The sequence below is a fragment of the Vulpes lagopus genome, chromosome 2, assembly GCF_018345385.1.
Source record: "Vulpes lagopus strain Blue_001 chromosome 2, ASM1834538v1, whole genome shotgun sequence".
In the NCBI taxonomy this organism is placed as follows: domain Eukaryota; kingdom Metazoa; phylum Chordata; class Mammalia; order Carnivora; family Canidae; genus Vulpes; species Vulpes lagopus.
The window spans coordinates 172,880,575-172,901,128 of NC_054825.1; the positions used below are offsets into that span (position 1 = coordinate 172,880,575).

The following is a 20,554-nucleotide window of genomic DNA, read 5'->3' on the forward strand; positions in this document are numbered from 1 at the left end:
CATTTTGAAGTGTATAATTCAGTAACTTTGAATACATCTTCAATGTTGTGCTACCATCAGATCACTAATTCCAGAACATTCTCATCATGCCAAAAAGAAAACCCACATCCACAGTCATTCCCTCTTCCCCTCTTACTCCCAGCCCCTTGGCTACCACTAGTCTGCTTTGTGTCTCTATGAATTTGTTTTTTCTGGAAATTTTATACAAATGGAATCATACAATATGTAACCTTTTGTGTCTTTTTTCATTCACTATAATGTTTTCAAGGATTAACCATGTTGTAAAATGTATTAGTACTTCATTCTTTTTTTTAATTTTTATTGATTTATGATAGTCACACAGAGAGAGAGAGAGAGAGAGGCAGAGACACAGGCAGAGGGAGAAGCAGGCTCCATGCAGGGACCCCTATGTGGGACTCGATCCCAGGACCCCAGGGTCATGCCCAGAGCCGAAGGCAGACCTTTGTCTATTGTACTCAACCACTAAGCCAACCAGGTGTCCCCTGTAAGATTTCTTTATATGCCCTGGATATTAACCCCTTGTCAGATATGATTTATAAATGTTTTCTACATTCAAGAGGTTGGCTTTTTACTTTATTGATTGTATTCTTTTATGTATTTAGCTTTTATCTTGTATTCAATACAAATCTAATAAAAATCTCTACAGTATTGCTTAAGAAACTTAAAAAATATATTCAAAATATATTTGGAAGAACAAACATTTAAGAACAGCCAAAATACTACTGAAGATCAAAGTCAGATAATTCATCCTGCCTATGATAAAGACATCATAAAGACTTAAAAATTAAGAAAATGTGGTATTCAGATAGGCACTGAGCCATGGAAAGACAAGAAGCAGATCCACATAGGAAGCGTTAGAGATCAGTGATGAAAGACTAATTTAATAAATGATATTAGAACAACTAGCTACAGCTATAAAAAAATCATTCAGGTTCTCTACCATATATTATAAATACATAAACTCTAGGTGGATTAAAGACCTACAAGTTAAAGGAAAAGTTGTAAAGCTTATGGGGAAAAATGTGCATATATATTAAGCGCATATCTAAAGGTAGAATGGATTTCTCAAACAAGACAAAAACTGGCTAACTAGAAAAAAGATAACCTAAAAGAAAAATCGGCAAAATATATGTTTAGGCATTTCACAGAAGAGGAAACACTAACAATCATGCAAAGATGCTCAAACTCATTAGGAATTAAGGACATTCAAATTAAAATATAATGAGGTATCATTTCATATTCATTAGATTGGTAAAACTTAAAATATCTAAGAATTTTACTCATTGTTAAGATGTTGAACCAAAATTATTAAACATTGAAGTGGTAATGTAAATTAGTACCAACATGCAGGAAAACAATTTGGTATAACATAAAGTGGAAGATGAACATGTTCTATAATCCAGCAATTCCAATAGTAAATATAGCCTGGAGAGAATCTTGTATTACGTTATTCAGGAGACATGTAAGAATGTTCATTGCACCATTGGGCATACTAGCAAAAACTTATGAGCCCAAATTATAACAGCCTGAAATTTGTAAAATGAAACATTATGCAGCTGTGAAAATGAACTCAGGCATAAAACAATACAGGGAAATTATTATAAACCATGTGGTATGAAATAACTAAATCACAAAAAACACATCTCAGTATCATTTTTGTAAAACTTAAAAATAAGCAAAACACAACAAATAGTACTTAAGGGCATATGCAGATGTCATGAGCTATTTTTAAAAACAGAATAATCATAATAAAATTCAAGATAATAGTTACCTTTAGAGATGTAGCAGGGAAGGGACCAGGGAAAAGCATACAGATAGCTTGCATTGCATTGGTAACATACCAATTCCTAAATAATTCACCAGATAGACTCCTCAGATTAAATAAAACATTGCGTTCTCTTTGGAATACATTGTGTCAGGATCCAGCAAGATCAGTGGTACTAGTTAGTTGGCTACAAGTATCCAAGATGATCCCAATGGTCAAGTTGTATGCCTGCCAGAAATCAGCTGTCTTTGTTCCCCTCCCTGTTTATACCAAGAGATGAAATGAATATGAAGCTTGGTTGTTTCACTAAACTGTTTTGGAAAGATCACATAATGGCAATCATTTAAGAAAAGGAAAAAAAAAATGCTACAAGAAAAAGACTGGTGGTGGTGACATAAAAATGAAATACTCCACACACACAGTCTTTATGATCTTCCCCTTCTTTAAAGAAATCAAAGCAAATATCACAGAAAATGAACACTCCAAAGTTCATTTTATTTTTATTTAAAAAAATATTTATTTTAGAAAGAGTGTGCGGGTGCACAAGTGGAGGGAGGAGCAGAAGGAGATGGAGAGGAAGAGAATCTCAAGCAGACTCTGTGCTGAACACAGAGCCTGATGGGGGGCCTGACCTCACATCCCAGAGATGATGACCTGAGCCCAAACCAAGAGTCGACACTTAACCAACTGAGCCACCCAAGGACCCCTAAAGTTCATTTTTAAAGGAAAATTTAAAATCTCAATCACAAAGATTGTGTAGAATCCCTCTTCTCCGTCTTATCCTAGATAAAACCAAAAACCCTCAAAATTACTTTTCATACAACAGTAACTTTGAAAGCTGGAAGAAGGTTAATTGATTAGGACTCTGTGGACTTGAGGAACTACCACACGGTGAGTTCCCTGTGTTTTCTTTTCTTGCCTGTTTTTTTATTGTTTAAATCCACTATAATTAATATAGAATGTTAAATTAGTTTTGCGTATACAATATAATGATTCAACAATTCTATACGTTATTCAGTGCTCATCACATTTAAGGGTATTCTTAATCTCCTTTACCTATTTCACCCATTGCCCCAGCCACCTCTGGTAACCATCAGTTTGTTCTCTATATCTAAGAGTGTTTTTTTGTTTCATTCCTTACATAAGTAAAATCTTATATTCATTTTTCTCTGACTATTTCACTTAGCATTATACCTTCTAGATTCATCCATGTTGTTACAAATGGCAAGATTTCATTCTTTTTTATGGCTGAATAATATTCCATTATATATATTAATATATGTATACATATATATTACATCTTCATCCATTCATCTATTGATAGGTACTTGCATGCTTCCATATCCATGCTATTGTAAATAATGCTGTTATAAAAATGCTGCATAAATCTATCCAAATTAGTACTTCCACATTCTTTCTGTAATTACCCAGTAGTGGAATTACTGGATTACATGGTAATTCTACTTCCAGCTTTCTGAGGAAACTTCATACTGTTTTCCACAGTGGCTGCACCAGTGTGCTTTCCAACCAAACATGCATGAGAGTTCCTTTGTCTCCACATCCTTGCTCACACTTTTATTGTTTATTGTGCCTTTGATTTAGCCATTCTGACAGGAAAGATGTAATAGATACCTCATTGTGGGTTTTATTTTATTTTATTTTTTTTTAAAGAAATCTTTATTTATTTATTCATAGAGACACACACAGAGAGAGAGAGGCAGAGATACAGGCAGAGGGAGAAGCAGGCTCTACGCAGAGAGCCTGACGTGGGACTTGATCCAGGGTCTCCAGGATCACGCCCTGGGCTGCAAGCGGCGCTAAACCGCTGCGCCACCGGGGCTACCCACTCATTGTGGTTTTAATTTGCATTTCCCTGATGATCTGTGACGTTGCACATCTTTTCATATGTCTGTTGGCATCTATATGTCTTCTTTGGAGAAATGTCTGTTCATGTCTTCTGTCCAATTTTTAATTGGATTATTTGTATTTTGGGTGTTGAATTGTATCAGTTCTTTATATATTTTGGATACTAGCCTTTATCAGGAATGTCATTTGCAAATGTCTTCTCCCATTTGGTAGATTTTTAGTTTTGTTGATTATTTCCTTTGCTGTGTAGAAGTGTTTTACTTTAATGTAGTTCCAATAGTTTATTTTTACTTTTGTTTCCCTTTTCTCAGGAGACATATCTAGAAAAATACTGGTACAGCCAATGTCAAGGAAATTATTACCTATGCTCTCTTTTAGGATTTTCATGGTTTCAGGTCTCACTTTGTAGGCTTTAATCCATTTTGAGTTTATTTTTGTGTATGGGGTAAGAAAGCGGTCCAGTTTCATTCTTTTGCATATGGCTGTGCAGTTTCCTCAACATTAGTTGTTGAAGAGACTATCTTTTTCCCATTGGATAGTCTTCCCTCCTTTGTCTGAGATTAATTTACCATATAAATCATGGGTTTATTTCTGAGTTTTCTATTCTTCTCCATTGAACTATGTGTCTAATTTTATGCCAGTACCTACTGTTTTAATTACTACAGCTTTGTAGTATATCTTGAAATCAGCTATTGTTTCTTCAGATAAATTTTCTGCCCTTCTCTCTCTCTCTCTCTCTCTTCTCTTTCTGGGATCCCGATAAAGTGAATATTATTGTGCTTGATGGTGTTGCTGTGTTCCCTTAAACTATTTTCATTTATTATTTTTTTCTCCTGTTCAGCTTAATTGGTTTCCATTATTCTGTCCTCCATGTCACTGATCCATTCTTCTACTTCCTCTAGTCCTCTACTTATTCCATGTAATGTTTCTTAAATTTCAGTTGAGTTCTTCATCTCCGATTCGTTCATTTTTATACCTCTTTGTTGAGGGTTTCACTGAGGTCCTCCACTCTTTTCACAATTTTAGTTAGTATTTTTATGACCATTACTTTAAATTCTCTATCAGTTGTATTACTTATCTCCGTTTCACTTAGGTCTGTCATTGTCATTCTGTCCTACTCTTTCATCTGGGACATATTCCTGTCTCCTCATTTTATCTAACTCTCTGTGTCTATTTCTATGTGTTAGGAAAGTCAGCCATGCCTCTTGCTCATGAAAGTGGTGGCCACGTGAAAAAGAGGTCCTCTAGTACCCTGCAGTGAAGTGTCCTCCATTCACCAGAACTTGGCACTTCAGGGGTGTCTCCTATGTATGTTGCATGTGCCCTACTGTTGTGGCTGAGCTGCATTTGCCTTCACTCTAGTCATCTGAAAAAGTTCTCTTTGTCTGTTGTGAGCTGTTTAGTCCTTGTGTTGTTACTGAGCCAGTATGAGGCTGCTTTGGGCTTAAGTTGGCCCAGAGCAAGTGCTTGCCAGAGATGCAGTAGCACTGAGCTTCAGGGTGCACTCCTTGTGTTTTTTCTGAGAAGCTGTCACTGATGAACAGGGCCTGCAGTCAGAGCAGATGTCTGCCCCCAGCCCACTGCTAAAGCCTCAAACTGATGTGGTTATCTCCCTCTGTCCACATGGCAGGATACTTTGGAGTGGTGCTGGCCCCTGTTGGAAGTGTCTGCACACAGTCATACTTGTGGTACTACTTTGGAGAACTCCTGCCAGGCCAAGTTGGAGAAGTGAGGTCCACAGGAGAACAAAGGGGAAGGCATGTGGTGTTAGCAAGGTTTGCACTGGTCTGCAGTGGGAGAGAACGTGTAGCCACTCTGAAGAACTGCTGAAGGAGGGTCCATAGGAGAGCATGGGGACAGGGTATGCTGTTAGCAAGCTAGACTGTTTTGGCAGTCTTCGAGTCATTTTCTGGGTTATTCACATGGATGTGTTATCTTGGTGTATCTAAGGGATGAGATAAGCTTAGGATACTCTTACTCCACCATCTTTCCAGAAAGTTTTCCCCTGGGTTTTCTTTTTATTTCTTATATACCCCCATAATGGGCACTGGACAGCAGGCCTGCAACCTGGAACCATTTAGAGGTGCACACACACAAGCCAAGAGAAATCTACTCTCTCCAGCCAAAAGACCAGGATCAGGGAAGCCCAACAGACTTAGTGGGATCCCCAGCACCTGCTCCACAACCTAGACTACAGCAACAGTTTCATCAGCCAGCTGCAGTTGGAGCAAGAATTCTGTAACTGATGTATCAGTAGCTGCAGCAAGAGGAAGTCTTTTGATGTTCAAGCCCCCAGTTCACAACCAGAGCACTGGCTGACAGATCAATTCACCCAGAAAGGAACCATTATAGAGTCTTGCATCTCCCTGACCTCTGCCCAGTGGCATAAGGAAATCCATGCCCAGTGCCTTCTGTATCTCAGTGAAGCTAAATGTATCTCAATGACTTCTGCCTCCCTCATCCCACAGAAGATAGCATAGCTACACTGGGGATCCACAGAAGCTTTCTGTCCTTGCAGAAAACACTATCAGAGATTGAGCAGGATTTCCACCAGTACTAGAGATATAAAGCATATCAGAAGAGCATTGAAAGGGCTCTGAAAACTAAGCTTCCATTAGAACCAAGACTTATTAAAGTACACCAGATCTATATGCTAAACCAAACAGCATGACTCCCTACTAAAATCGATTTAAATAGAATCAAAACTCTCTTAACATAAAAATGAAAATGTTGAGGATAAAACAAATCACTTGTCATACCAAGAGTAAGGGAAACCAATATCTAAAGGAGAAAAGACAATCAACTAAGACCAATACCAAGGTCCAGCTGACAAGGCTTTTAAAGTAGTCTTCATAAAAATTGACAATTACAAACTCTTTAAACAAATAAAAAACCAGAATATTTCTTTAAAAAAAAAAAAGACTTTATTTATTTATTCATGAGAGACAGAGAAAGAGGCAGAGACACAGGCAGATGGAGAAGCAGGCTCCATGTAGGGGAGTCCTGGGACTCTAGGATCACACCCTGGGCCAAAGGGAGGCGCTCAACCACTGAGCCACCAAGGCATCCCACAAAAACAGAATATTTTGTAAAAAAATAGTACTTATCAAAAAGAAGGAAATGAATTGAAAAATATAATGGCTGTGATAAAAGACACGCTATATGGTAGCCAGAGTAGACATAACAGAAGCTAGAAATCAGTGAACTTAAAGACAGAATTTACATAATCTGAAAAACAAAGATAAGAAGGCTTAAAGAAAAAAATAGTCTCATTCCTTGTGGGACAATAACAAAAGATCCAACATTCATATTATCCAATTCCCAGAAGGACAGGAAAAAGACTGTGGGGCTGAAAAAAGTATTCAAAGAGGTAACAGTTGAACTTCCAAAATTGCATACAAGACAAATCTATAAATTCAAGAAACTTAGCAAATAACTATTAAGAAAAATCCAAAAACAAACAAACAAAACAAAGACACCCGTTTCTAAAATCTAGACAAAGAGTCTTTCCTTTCTCCCTTCCGGCCATCTTGGCGGTTGCTGTTGGTTGGGGCCGTCCCGCATCTAAGGCAGGAAGATGGTGGCCGCAAAGAAGACGAAAAAGTCGCTGGAGTCGATCAACTCTAGGCTCCAACTGGTTATGAAGAGTGGAAAGTACGTGCTGGGGTACAAGCAGACCCTGAAAATGATCAGACACGGCAAAGCGAAACTGGTCATCCTGGCCAACAACTGCCCGGCTTTGAGGAAATCTGAAATAGAATACTACGCCATGTTGGCCAAAACTGGTGTCCATCACTACAGTGGCAATAATATTGAATTGGGCACAGCATGTGGGAAATACTACAGAGTATGCACACTGGCTATCATTGATCCAGGTGATTCTGATATCATTAGAAGCATGCCAGAACAGACTGGTGAAAAGTAAATCATGCAAAATTTTTCTTTAATAAAACTGGCCAGAGCTTGTTTTTAAAAAAAAAAATAAAATAAAATAAAATAAAATAAAATAAAATCTAGACAAAGAAAAACATTTTCAAATAGAAACATACATTATATATTGATGATAAACACCAATTCAAAAGACTGGATTTCTCATTTGAAACTATGGAGACCAAAATGAAACAGCACAACAGTTTTCAAGTTCTAAAAGAAAAGAACTCTGAACCTCAAATTCTATACCCATTGAAACTATTCTGATTTTTAAAAGATTTACTTACTTATTTTAGAGAAGGAGAGAGTGTGTGGGGTGGGGGAGAGGCAGAGGGAGAGGGAGAGAAAAACTCAAGCAGACTCTGAGCTGAGCTTGGAGCTTGATGTGGGGCTCAATCTCACAACCCCAAGATCAATCTGAGCTGAAACCAAGAGTCAAACACTCAACTGACTGCACTACTCAGCCACTCCTCCATTGAAACTATTCTTAAGGAATGAAACAGAAATAAAGGACAAAGGAAAACTAAGAGAATTTATTGTTGCACACATGCCCTTAAAGCATGGGTAAAGGAAGCTCGCCCCACACAAAGAAAATAACAGAAGAAGGCTTAGACCTTCAGATAGGAAAGAATAATAGAATGAACAAAATAGAAGAAAACATACGATGCTATCTTTTACACCATGAGTTTCTTTAGTCCTATTTAATGGTAAAGCAAAAATTTTAACACTATCTCTTGTAGTGATCTTCGATGTATGTAGAAGAAATACTTGAAACAAATATACCAAAAAAGTGGGGAGAGTAAAGCGATCTAAATGGATGTAAAGTTTCTACATTTTACTTGAAGTGGTAAAAAATAAAAACCAGCAGGCTGTGATAAGTATGTACATATATGCTAATACTTAGAGCAAACAATAAAAATAAAAATACAAAAGCAACGTATTAAAAAACATAAATCAAAATGGCACTCTAATAATGTTTAAGTAACCCAGAGGTAAGCAAGAAAAAACAAACAGAAGAACAAGAAACAGAAGAAAATAACAAAATGGCACATTGAAGCCTTAACATATCACTAATTTTTTTCAGTAATTATTTTAGAGGTAAATGGTCTAAATCACAATTAAAAGACAGACATTGGCACAATGGAGAAATAACATGGTCCAACATGGTGACTATAAAATTCTCATTTCAAACACGACATAGAGGGTTTAAAGCAGGAGTGGAAAAATACATAGCATGTACACATTAATCAAAAGAGCAGAAATTAAAAAAAGAAAGTAGAAATAGCTATATTAATATCAGATAAAATAAACTTCAGAATAAATAAAACTAATAACCACCGTTGACAGAACTTCAAAATACATAAGCAAAAACTGGGATAGCTACAAGGAGAAAGAAACAAAGCACTATTATACCCGGGGATTCAAATACCTTACCTTCAGCAACTGATAGAACTACCAGACAGAAAATCAGCAAGGATATAGAAGAACTGAACAAGACTATCAATAATAGGATGTAATCAACATTTATGGAACATGTCACCCAACAACAGCAGAATACACAATGTTTCCAAGCATACAATGAACATTCCCCAAGACAGATCACATTCTAAGTCATGAAGCAAATCTTAAATATAGAAGAATCAAAATCAAAAAAATGAAAAATGAAAAAGAAATAAAAGAATCAAAATTACAGTGTATGATGTGTAGTAAAGAATTTAAGCTTGCCCAAAGAGAGATCTGGCTTTGTCTTCATCTCCAGGGAGAAAATCTCCACAAATAATGTCTTTGTTTAGGACCACAACTAACAATGGGATTTATGATATAGACTTTGAGCCACATGGTACCAATTCTCCTCCAGAAAGACAGGAATCCAAAGGTGTCAGCTTCACCTCCTGAGAAGCTGGAAACTAAAGGCCAACCACATGGGCAAGCCAACCCAGAGCCCAACTTTTGTTCTGGACACCAAGATTCAGGTTAGTTTTCTTTTTTTTTTAATTTTTTTTTTAAATTTTTATTTATTTATGATAGGCACACAGTGAGAGAGAGAGAGGCAGAGACACAGGCAGAGGGAGAAGCAGGCTCCATGCACCGGGAGCCCGATGTGGGACTCGATCCCGGGTCTCCAGGATCGCGCCCTGGGCCAAAGGCAGGCGCTAAACCCGCTGCGCCACCCAGGGATCCCCCAGGTTAGTTTTCTTATTTGGCAATACTACATGAATATAGTTACACACAGTTGATAGGAAAAGTTAGCACTGTCCATGACTCCACTGGGTGAGTCCAACTGGAAGCTCCATGTCTGGAAACCTTCTGGGGTCTGCCCATGTGTTTCTTCCCTTGGCTGATTTTAATCTGTATCCTTTTGCTGTAATAAACTATAACCGTAAGGATGACAGCTTTCAGTAAGCTATATTAGTCCTTTACTGAATTATCTAAGGATGTTCTTGGGAACCTCTGAAACTGCTATTGGGTAAAAAATAAGAGAAGACTGTGGACTGTTCCCTCTTTTACATGGGCCATAATGGAATCAAATTATAAATCAATAAAAGAAAGGCAATAGGAAAATCCCTAGACATCTCCAAATAACACACTTCTAAATAATTCATGGGTGAAAGAGAAAGTCTCAACAACGAGAAAAAATTTGTAAGGATTATGAGGACATGTATATATCCTTTATATATATGGATATATATAATGAATTATAAGGATAATAAGAAACCACATATAACTTTACATTCATAACCCCGAAAACTTAGAAGAAATGGACTCAACTCCTTGAAAATCTGAAACTACCAAAACTCAGCCAATATGAAATAGGTCATCTGAGTAGTCTGGCAACTATTGTACTACACCATTAGAACATATGTTCTTGATCTACTACTGTAACACTTAAAAAAAGGTATTCCTGTCAGCTACTAAAGAACCTTGTGGGAATTTTTTAAAAGATTAATAAACACTCTTGATTGTGTCCTTTGATGAATTGAAGATTTTAAGTTTAGTGTACTCCCATTTGTCTATTTTTGCTTTGGTTACCTGTACCTTGCTTGGTGTCATATCTGAGAAATCACTGCCAAATCTAATGTCCTGATACTTTTTCCCTGTTTTCTTCTAGTTTTAGGTCTTAAATTTAGTTCTTTAATCTGTTTTGAGTTAATTTTTGTATATGGTGTAAGTAAGGATCCAATTTTATTCTTTTACATAAGGATATCCAGTTTTCCCTACACCATTTGTTAAGGATACAGTACTTTGCCCCACTGAATGGTCTTGGAACCCTTATCTAAAATCATTTGGTCATATATCTGAGGGTTTATTTCCAGACTTTCTATTCTATTCCACTTTTTTTTCTTAAGATTGTATTTATTTATTTATTTATTTATTTATTTATTTATTTATTTATTTAGAGAGTATGCAAGTGAGGGGAAGGGCAGAGGGAGAGAAAGAGAGAAAGAATCTCAATCAGATGTCATGCTAAGCATGGAGCTCCATATGGGGCTTGATCTCACAAAACCCTGAGATCATGACCTGAGCTGAAATCAAGAGTCAGACATTTAACTGGAGTCATTTAGGCGCCTTTATTCTATTCCTCTAATCTATATGTCTGTCTTTATGTTTGATTATATAGTGTAATTAGTTTTGAAATTAGGTTTTCCCTCATTTGTCTAAAATAGCCTTACTGCCCAACATTCTGACCAATTGGCCTACTCCTTGAAATAGCTTCCTGCCTCCTCCTGATCATTACTCACTCACCTGTGCACCATCCTCCTGTCACTTCCCTCTCAACCATCCAGGGCTCCTTCCCTTGCTCTAATGAAGAGATCACAGCCGGCTTAGATATAGAAAGTCCTGGTTGTAGGAAAAGAAATGGAGACAAGTGGAAATCAAAGTACCCAAATGCTGTGATTCAGAATTGATAAAATAATAAACTACAGCACAAAATGGTATTTGATAAAATCTAAAGAAGAAAAAAAATTAAACACTCATATTCAGGTAAATTCATGATAAAAAACAAAGCAAATAAATAGGTCATAAAATACTATTTAAATTAGATAAGTTTTCTGTCCCTACTTTGCTATAAGGAAAAAACAACTTCCTGAGTATACTTATTTCAGATATTTTTCAATATTAAATGAAAAGTTCTTAGAATGTAATTCTCAAATTGTTTAAAAGAGCACATTTGTTATAGGAAATAGAATAGTGTTCATTTGAACACTAAATAGTAAGTGATATTTCTTGATCCAGGCCATCATTACATTGGGAAAGCTAAAAAGTTTCACACCCAGGATCCATGTGTTTAGTTTGAACCTACTCTAGTGCACCTGCAGGTTTAGCAGAGCACAAATGAAACAAAAGATAAAATGGTTTCTTTCACCATTAACTAATTGATAACTTAAAAATTAACATTAGTATTAAATAATTAAGTTATTAAGCATAAGCTTTCATGGCAGGGAATTCCAATTCTGTTCTTTCTTTTTTTTTTTTTTTCCAATTCTGTTCTCTCTTTTTTTTTTTTTTCCAATTCTGTTCTTTAATCTTCAAGGAAGAACATCAATGGTAAGGACCAGAGGTGGGCAGCCCTGGTGGCTCAGTGTTAGCGCTGCCTTCAGCCCAGGGCGTGATCCTAGAGACCCGGGGTCGAGTCCCACGTCAGGCTCCCTGTATGGAGCCTGCTTCTCCCTCTGCCTGTGTCTCTGCCTCTCTCTCTCTGTCTCTCATGAATAAATAAATAAAATCTTAAAAAAAAAAAAAAAAAGGACCAGAGGAAGGAATACAGATAGGGAAAATGAAAATGCACCCCCATCTAGATGTGCTCATTTCTACAAAGAAAAACTCATCTAGTTATTTGAAAGGCAGCCCTAAAATTCATGGTAAGGAAAGCAGAAATTCAAAGAAACAGATTCCAAACTATAAGAGGCAGATAACTTTACCCAGTGAAACCAAGTTGCTATAGTTCTCCAACATCACATCTTTGTACAAATTCCTCTGCGTAGGGTTCAAGCATTCCCATTCTTCCTGAGAGACATCTATAGCCACATCTTTGAACATCACCAACCCCTAAAATGATAAATCACAGTACTATTTTTGAAATTATAAGAATATTTTTCAAAAGGAAGAAGAGGTGCTAAAAGAAAGCATGCAGGAAAAGGATAGTATATATAGTATATAGTGAGTATACAGGCAAAGGTTGGAAGCTTGTGACTAAAAGCAATTTAGTGGAAATGAAGCAGAGTGCCTACATGCTCTCAAAAATTCAATTTTTGGGACAGCCCGGGTGGCTCAGCAGTTTAGTGCTGCCTTCGGCCCAGGGCGTGATCCTGGAGACCCGGGATTGAGTCCCACGTCAGGCTCCCTGCATGGAGCCTGCTTCTCCCTCTGCCTGTCTCTGCCTCTTTCTCTCTCTCCTCTCTGTGTTTCTCATGAATAAGTAAATAAAATCTTTTTTAAAAATTCAATTTTTGCAGACACATCCTCTGGCATAGGACGGAAAACTGTTAATCAGTCATCTAGAAATTTTAAAAATTAAGTAGAGGCTCCCAATTAACTGGTTGGAAATTTTTTTAATGTTTCCAGAATGTCTTATGAAAACCTCCGTCTTGAGAAAAAGGACTCAAAGATTTTTCTTCATCATATGCATTTTTACTTCTCATGCAAATTCTTTAGTCAATATCCAGTGCAGATTGTATTTTCCAAGGATAGATAGAACAACTCCCATCCCATATTTTCTTCTTCAGTGTAACCTTGACATGCTCTCATACCATTGTTGTAAGGTCTATGTCCTCTGCCCTTGAACCTAATCTTGGGAAAACAGTTGTGATTTACTCAGCTTATAAAGTATAGCAGAAATGACTATGTGACTTCTGAAGTGATAATAAAAATGCCTCTCCACCCAGTGAGAACACCCTACATCAATTCCCAAAACGTCTATTTAGAAAATTTAAAATTGTGGAAAAGTTCAAAGATTTCCCGTGTGTGATTCAATTACCCATTTTTCCCTAACACCATTTCCTGTGAGGACATCTCAACTGGATGGCTGGTTTTTCTCCTATAACCTTACTCTGTCCACAATCTCATTGTGTCCTCTCTTCTCATTGCTGGTGCCAACAACTGTCCCTTCTTATCTAAAATCTAATGTCATCATTTCATCAGACTACATGTGATTATCTTTACCTACTGGAGTGATGTGGTAACATCCAGATTTTTCCCCCTCAGGAATTTTAGCTCTTGGCTCAGTGCCACTATCTCCAATATGACTTCTATCTTAATTGTCAGTGATGGTGTATCTTCCATTCCAGTTCACTCTTTATATCACTACCCTACATCTCGTCATTAAGAGTAACTTCAACATCTCCAAAATATCCTTCTCTGGTCACCTTTACATTGTCACTTACCACATTCATACCTCTTCTCCCCTTCCTACCCAATTTAAGCTCTGTATCAACTAATCATCCAACTTCATAATGGCTCCTAATGTGAACTTCCTTTTCACACTTGCTTAGGAAAGCTTGAATGTTAGATAAATCTCTCTTCCACCTCTATTACAGTATCTATGTAGCCAAATATGACTAGAGAAAATCATTAACCTTAATGACAAGTTTTTATTTTTATATTTTATTTTCCTTTCTTAAATGGCTCAGAACAAAAAAAGAGAAACATTCAGATGACTTACTGCTACCTTTGTCCTTTCCATTTTGTCTCCCACCTCCTCACCTGTTTTAGATGAGCAATTTTATAAGTTCCTTTGTATGGCTTTGCAATGTTTTTAAGCAAATACAAATACACATATGTATTATTTTTTAAAACCTTTTATGCAAAAGGTAACATACTATAATATATACACTGTTCTGTACTTGATTTTTAAATTCTAAGATTAATGGTTTCCTTATTTTTCTATAGGTACATATTATTTTTCAAAAATAATTTTTAAAAAATTTTTTAAAATTTATCATAGCTTATTTAACTAGATGTCTATACACAGACACTTGGTTGTTTACAATCTTCTGCTCTAACAAACAATGGTGCAATGAATACTCTTGTAAATACGTTATTTTGTATACATAAAGGCATATCTGTAATAAAAGTCTCAGAAATCAGATTGTTAGGTCAGAATGGAAATGCATTGGTCATTTTAGTAGATGGTGTCAAGCTGCCCTCTACAGCAACTGGACCATTTTGTCAAATGCAGCAATATATGACAGTATCCATTTCCTCACAGCCAAGGCAGCAAAGCATTTTTTTTAAAGATTTTATTTATTTATTTATTATTTGTTATTTATTTATTTATTTATTTATTTGAGGAGAGAGAGAGAGAGAGAGAGAGAGGCAGAGACACAGGGAGAGGGAGAAGCAGGCTCCACGCTGGGAGCTCAATGTGGGACTCGATCCCAGGACTCCAGGATCGCGCCCTGGGCTGAAGGCAGGCGCTAAACCACTGGGCCACCCAGGGATCCCCTAAGGCATTTTGTTAAAACATTTTGTTTCTATCAATTTAATATGATAAAGAAATCATATGTCAGAATTTTAATTGGTATTTCCTGAATTATGAGTTGAGTATTATTCTTTTTTAGGGTCTTTTATATTTATTTTTCTTAGAAATTTCTGTTCAGGTACCTTGACTCTTTTCCTACTGGGCCATCAGTCTCCTTAAATTTCTTAGTCTTTATAAATCTGATAAGTTCTTTGCCTCTATATGAATTGTAAATACTTTCTGCATTTTGACATTTCTCTTCTGACTTTGCTTACTAGTTTCTTGTCATGCAGAAGCTTTTTATTTTTATGTAATCAAATTATTAAATACTTTCTCTTTTAGTTCCTACAATTTTGAGTCCTAGTTAGAAAGTCCTTCCTCACATCAAAGTTATGAAGAAGTGGGATCCCTGGGTGGCACAGCGGTTTAGCACCTGCCTTTGGCCCAGGGCACGATCCTGGAGACCCGGGATCGAATCCCACATCGGGCTCCCGGTGCATGGAGAATCTCCCTCTGCCTGTGTCTCTGCCTCTCTCTCTCTCTCTGTGACTATCATACATAAATAAATAAAAATTAAAAAAAAAAAAACAAAGTTATGAAGAAGTACTCCCATGTTTTAGTCCAGTAATGTTATGATTGCATTTTTAAAACTTAAATCATTCAATTTAATTGGAGTTTATCCTATATGGTAGATGAGATATAGATTGGGCTTTATCTTTTCCAAAATGGCTACCTAGCTATCCAACACTATTTATCAATAGTCTATCTTTAACCAAGGAGGTAAAAGAATTGTATACGAAAATTGTAATATGCTGATGAAAGAAACTTAAGACACAAAAAATGAAAAGATATTCCATGCTTAAGGAATAGAAGAATTAACATTGGTAAAATGTCCATACTACTCAAAGCAATCAACAGATTCAATGTAATCCTTTGAATCCCAATGGAATTTTTCAGAGAAATATAACAAATAATCCTAAATTTGTAGTGAAACCATCAAAAAGACCTCAAATAGCTAGAGCAATTTTGAGAAAAAGAAACAAAGCTGGTGGGCAGCGCAGGTGGCTCAGCGGTTTAGTGCCGCCTTCAGCCCAGGGCATGATCCTGGAGACCTGGGATGGAGGTCCCACATAGGACTCCATCTTCTGCCTCTGCCTGTGTCTCTCGTGAATAAATAAATAAAAATCTTAAAAAAAAAAAAAGAAAAGAAACAAAGCTGGAGACATTACATGTCCTCATTCCAAACCACATTACAAAGCTATAGTAATCAAAACAGTATGATATTGCCATAAAAATGGCACATAGATCAGTAAAACAGAATAGGGGCCCACACATACATGTCAATTAACTTATGACAAAAGAGCCAAGAATATACTATGATGGAGAGTCTCTTCAATAAATGATGTTGGGAACACTGAACAGCCACATGGAAAAGAATCAAATTGTACCACTATCTTATATCATACATAAAAATAAACTCAAAATGGATTAAAGACTTTAATATAAATTCTGAAATTACAAAACTTCTAGAGGAAATCATAAGTGCTAAAGATACTTGGCAATAACTTTTTGGATTTGATACCAAAAGAGCAAAGGCAAGAAAAGCAAAAATAAACATATAGGACTACGTCAAATTAAAAATCTGCACAGCAAAGGAAACTATCAACAAAAATAAAAGGCAACCTACATGGAGGAAATTTTTGTAAATCACGTATCTGATAAGGGTTTAATCACCAAAATATAAAGAACTCCTACAACTCAATAGCAAAAAACCCCCAAATAATCTGAATTAAAAATAAGTAAAGGATCTGAGAGTAGACATTTCTCCAAAAAAGACATAAAAATGGAAAACAGGTACATGAAAACATGTTCAAAATCACTGATCATCAGGGAAATGGAAATTAAAACCTAATGAGATATTGCCTCACATCTGTCAGAATGGCTATTATCAAAAACACAAAACATAACAAGTGTTAGCAACAATGTGGTGAAAAGGGAACTCTTGTCCACTGTTAGTGAGAAATATAAATTGGTGAACTTACTACAGAAAATAGTATGAAACTTCCTCAAAAAACAAAAAACAAAAAACAAAAACAAAAAAAAAACAGAACTACCATGTGATCCAGCTATTCCACTTCTGGGCATTTAATCAAAAGAAATGAAAATATCTATTTGGAAATATATTGGGACCTCCATGTTCACTGAGGCATCATTTACAATAGGCAACACATAGACACAAATTAAGTATCCTCCAATAGATGAACAGATACAGAAAATGTGATACACACACACATATACAGGAATACTATTCAGCCATTAATAAAAAAAATAAAGGAGGGGCACATGGGTGGCTAAGTCAGCTAAGTGTCTGACTCTTGATCCCAGCTTAGGTGTTGATCTCAGGGTCCTGAATTCAAGCCCTACATTGGGCTCCACGCTGGATGTAAAGCCTACTTAAAAGGCAGGGGGGACTCCTGGGTGGCTCAGTCAGTTAAGCATCTGCCTTCGGCTCATGTCATGATCTCAGGATCCTGGGATCAAGCCCTACATTGGTCTCCTCACTCAGTGGGGAGTCTGCTTGTCTTTCTCCCTTTCCTTCTGCCCCTCCCCCTGCTCATGCTCTGTCTCTTAAATAAATAAAAATAAATAAAATCTTTTAAAAAAAGGAAATCCTACCATTTCCAACAATTTGGATGGACTCTGATGGCATTATAATAAGTGAAATAAGTCAGACAAAGACAAATACCATATGATCTCACTTATATGTGATATCTAAAAACAGAAAACAAAAATCAAACTCATAGATACAGAGAACATATTGTTGGTTGTCAGAGGCAGGGGAGGTGGTGGTGAAATGGATGAAGCTGGTCAAAAGGTATAATCCTCCAATTATAAAATTAATAAGCCCTGGGGATACACAACGTACAATGTGGTGACTATAGCTATTAATACTGTATTGTATATTCAAAAGTTGCTAAAAGACTAGATCTGGAAAGTTTTCATCACAAGAAAGAAACCTTGTAACTATATGTGATAATGGATATTAACTAGACTTAATGTGGTAATCATTTTGTAACATATACTAAACCACTATTTTGTGCACCCAAAACTAACAATGTTACATGCCAATTATATCTCAATAAAAAAAAGTCTATCTTTAGCCTGCTCTTTTAAGATACCACTTTTATCAATGTTAAATTATCATATGCAGGTATATTTCTAAATTTTTCAATTCTGTTCCCTTGATCTATTTATATACCAGTACCATGATGTTTTAAGTGCCATGCTTTATATTATGTATAATTATATGAATTATCGAGTAGAGCTAACTTCTTCTCTAAGAAGAGATTAACAAGATCCAGAGTCATAGTCAACAAAATATAATATATAATGTTGAGTATACAATTAAAATTATTACAAATAATTACTAGTAAAAGATTATTAGAAATGCAAAAAAAAGAAAAAAAAAAGATAAGAGAAACTCACTTACTAGAAATACCAACAAATGATTCAGATGTTGAAATTAGCAGGCAAAGATTTGAGAAATTTAGGTACTTTAAAAAATAACCAAAGGGAAATCATGAAATCAAGAAATAAAAAATTCACTAGAAGGATCTACAGCAGATTAACGCAATAGAAGAAAAGATCAGTACAGGACAAGTCAACAGGAATCACCCACTGAGGGTCCAGAGAGAAAAAAGACTGGAGAAAAAAAAAAAGGTAAACAGAGCCATAATGATCTATGAGACATTATCAGTCCAACATCCATGTAATTGGAGAGTCAGAAGAGAAAAACAAGGCAAAAAAAATTCTTAGAGGGCAGCCCTGGTGGCGCAGCGGTTTAGCGCCACCTGCAGCCCGGGGTGTGATCCTGGAGACCCAGGATCAAATCCCATGTCGGGCTCCCTACATGGAGCCCGCTTCTCCCTCTGTCTGTGTCTCTGCCTCTCCCTGTGTGTGTGTTTCTATGAATAAATAAATAAAATCTTAAAAAAAAAATTCTTAGAATCATTGAGCAAAATATTTTCCAAATTTCATTAAAAAAAAAAATCCACAGCCCACAGATTCAAGAAGTTCAATGAACCCCCAAGTAACATAAAAACAGAAGGCTAGGGGCACCTGGCTGGCTCACTTGGAAAAACGTGGGACTCTTAATCTCAAGAGTTATGAGTTCAAACCCCACACTGTGTGTAGAGATTACTTACATAAATAAAACTTTAAAAACAAAGAATACTATACTTATAATCATTATAACCAACCTGCTGAACACCAACTATAAGGAAAAAAAAAATCTTAAAAGCAACCAGATTCTCTTCCCCACAAAAGGCACATTATACAGAGGGAAACAACAATGAGAATCAGAGATTACTTCCCATTAATAACAATGGAGGCAGGACAACAAAACAGTTTCTTTAAAGTCTGAAAGAAAGCTGTCAGTCTATAATTCTATACCCAACTAAAATCTTTCAGAATTATGGGGAAATAAAGCTTTGGGTCTGTTTTTTGTTTTGTTTTGTCTTTCAAGAGAAACAAAAGCTGTGAGGATTCTTCACCAAAAGACGTGGGCTACAAAAAAAGGTTAAAGCAAAAAAAAGTTAAAGCAAGTTCTTTAGGGGGACAAAAAATTGATACTAGGTAAAAACTTCTAACCACAGAGGAATGAAGAGTACTATAAATAATAAATTTGGAGGTAAATAAAAAAGATATTTTCATTTAATAATTTCTTTAAAAGATAACTAATCATTTAAAGAATAGAAAGCTTTGTGGTTTTAATGCATGTAGAAATAAAATATATGACAACAATAGAAAAAAGATGTAAAGGGAAAATGGAAGTATCTAGTTGTAAGATTTTAGCATTATTTGTGAAATTGCATAATTACTGGAAGACTGTAATATACTCTTTTAAAAGCATATTGGAAACCTTAGAACAACCCCAAAAACAATGAAACAGTAAAAATAGTTAGCTAATAATCTTATAGTGGAGATAAATGGAATTCTAAAAAGCAGTGGTGATACATGGAATACTAAACAAATATAAAACTTGTCTAAGAGAAGGCAGGAAAATAGGGGGGAAAAGGAAGAAGAGATGACAGGGTAATAGATTAGATAATAATCTAATAATAGATTATATAAAATCTAATAATTACATTCAATATAAACAGTCCATGGAGAAGTCAGCAAACTTTCTGAAAAGATTCAGACAGTAAACATTTTAGGCTCTATGAATCACATATAGTCCCTATCACATATTATTCTTTATTTATTTGTAACCCTTCAGCAATGCAAAATCATTCTTAGCTTGAGGCTGTGGGCTGGATTTGGCCTGCATGCCACAGATTGCTAACTCCTGATTTAGATACTCAAAGGGAGAGATTATCAGATTAGATTAAAAAAATAGGACTGAGGGCAGCCGGTGGCTCAGAGGTTGAGCTTCTGCCTTTGGCCCAGGGCATGATCCTGGGGACTCGGGATCGAGTCCCACATTGGGCTCCCTGCATGGAGCCTGCTTCTCC

At 36.1% G+C, this 20,554-nt stretch overlaps 2 protein-coding genes across 13 annotated transcripts in view; one reads left to right on the top strand and one right to left on the bottom strand.

Annotated features, from left to right (window-relative positions):
- LOC121485456 (zinc finger protein 461-like) overlaps positions 1-20,554 on the bottom strand; it is an 86,068-nt gene that overhangs the window by 40,328 nt on the left and 25,186 nt on the right. For 8 of the 12 annotated variants that reach the window (XM_041745843.1, XM_041745836.1, XM_041745835.1 and 5 more), the window contains 2 exons: positions 12,505-12,631; positions 11,327-11,422 (listed from right to left, as the gene is read on the bottom strand). The exons of 2 other annotated variants lie outside the window; for them this stretch is intronic. In XM_041745843.1, coding sequence (XP_041601777.1) covers positions 11,327-11,422; positions 12,505-12,631 — 223 coding nt within the window. Of the gene's footprint in view, positions 1-11,326; positions 11,423-12,504; positions 12,653-20,554 lie in introns of all 12 variants that reach the window. 2 more of the 12 variants (XM_041745841.1, XM_041745840.1) reach the window with 1 other exon arrangement.
- LOC121485485 (60S ribosomal protein L30) lies at positions 7,148-7,622 on the top strand. Its single transcript, XM_041745944.1, has one exon. The coding sequence runs from the start codon at positions 7,230-7,232 to the stop codon at positions 7,575-7,577; it is 348 nt and encodes a 115-aa protein (XP_041601878.1). The 5' UTR covers positions 7,148-7,229; the 3' UTR covers positions 7,578-7,622.

Coding starts and splice junctions, on each gene's coding strand:
- LOC121485485 (XM_041745944.1), top strand. CDS start 7,230: ATGGTGGCCGCAAAGAAGACGAAAAAGTCGCTGGAGTCGATCAACTCT.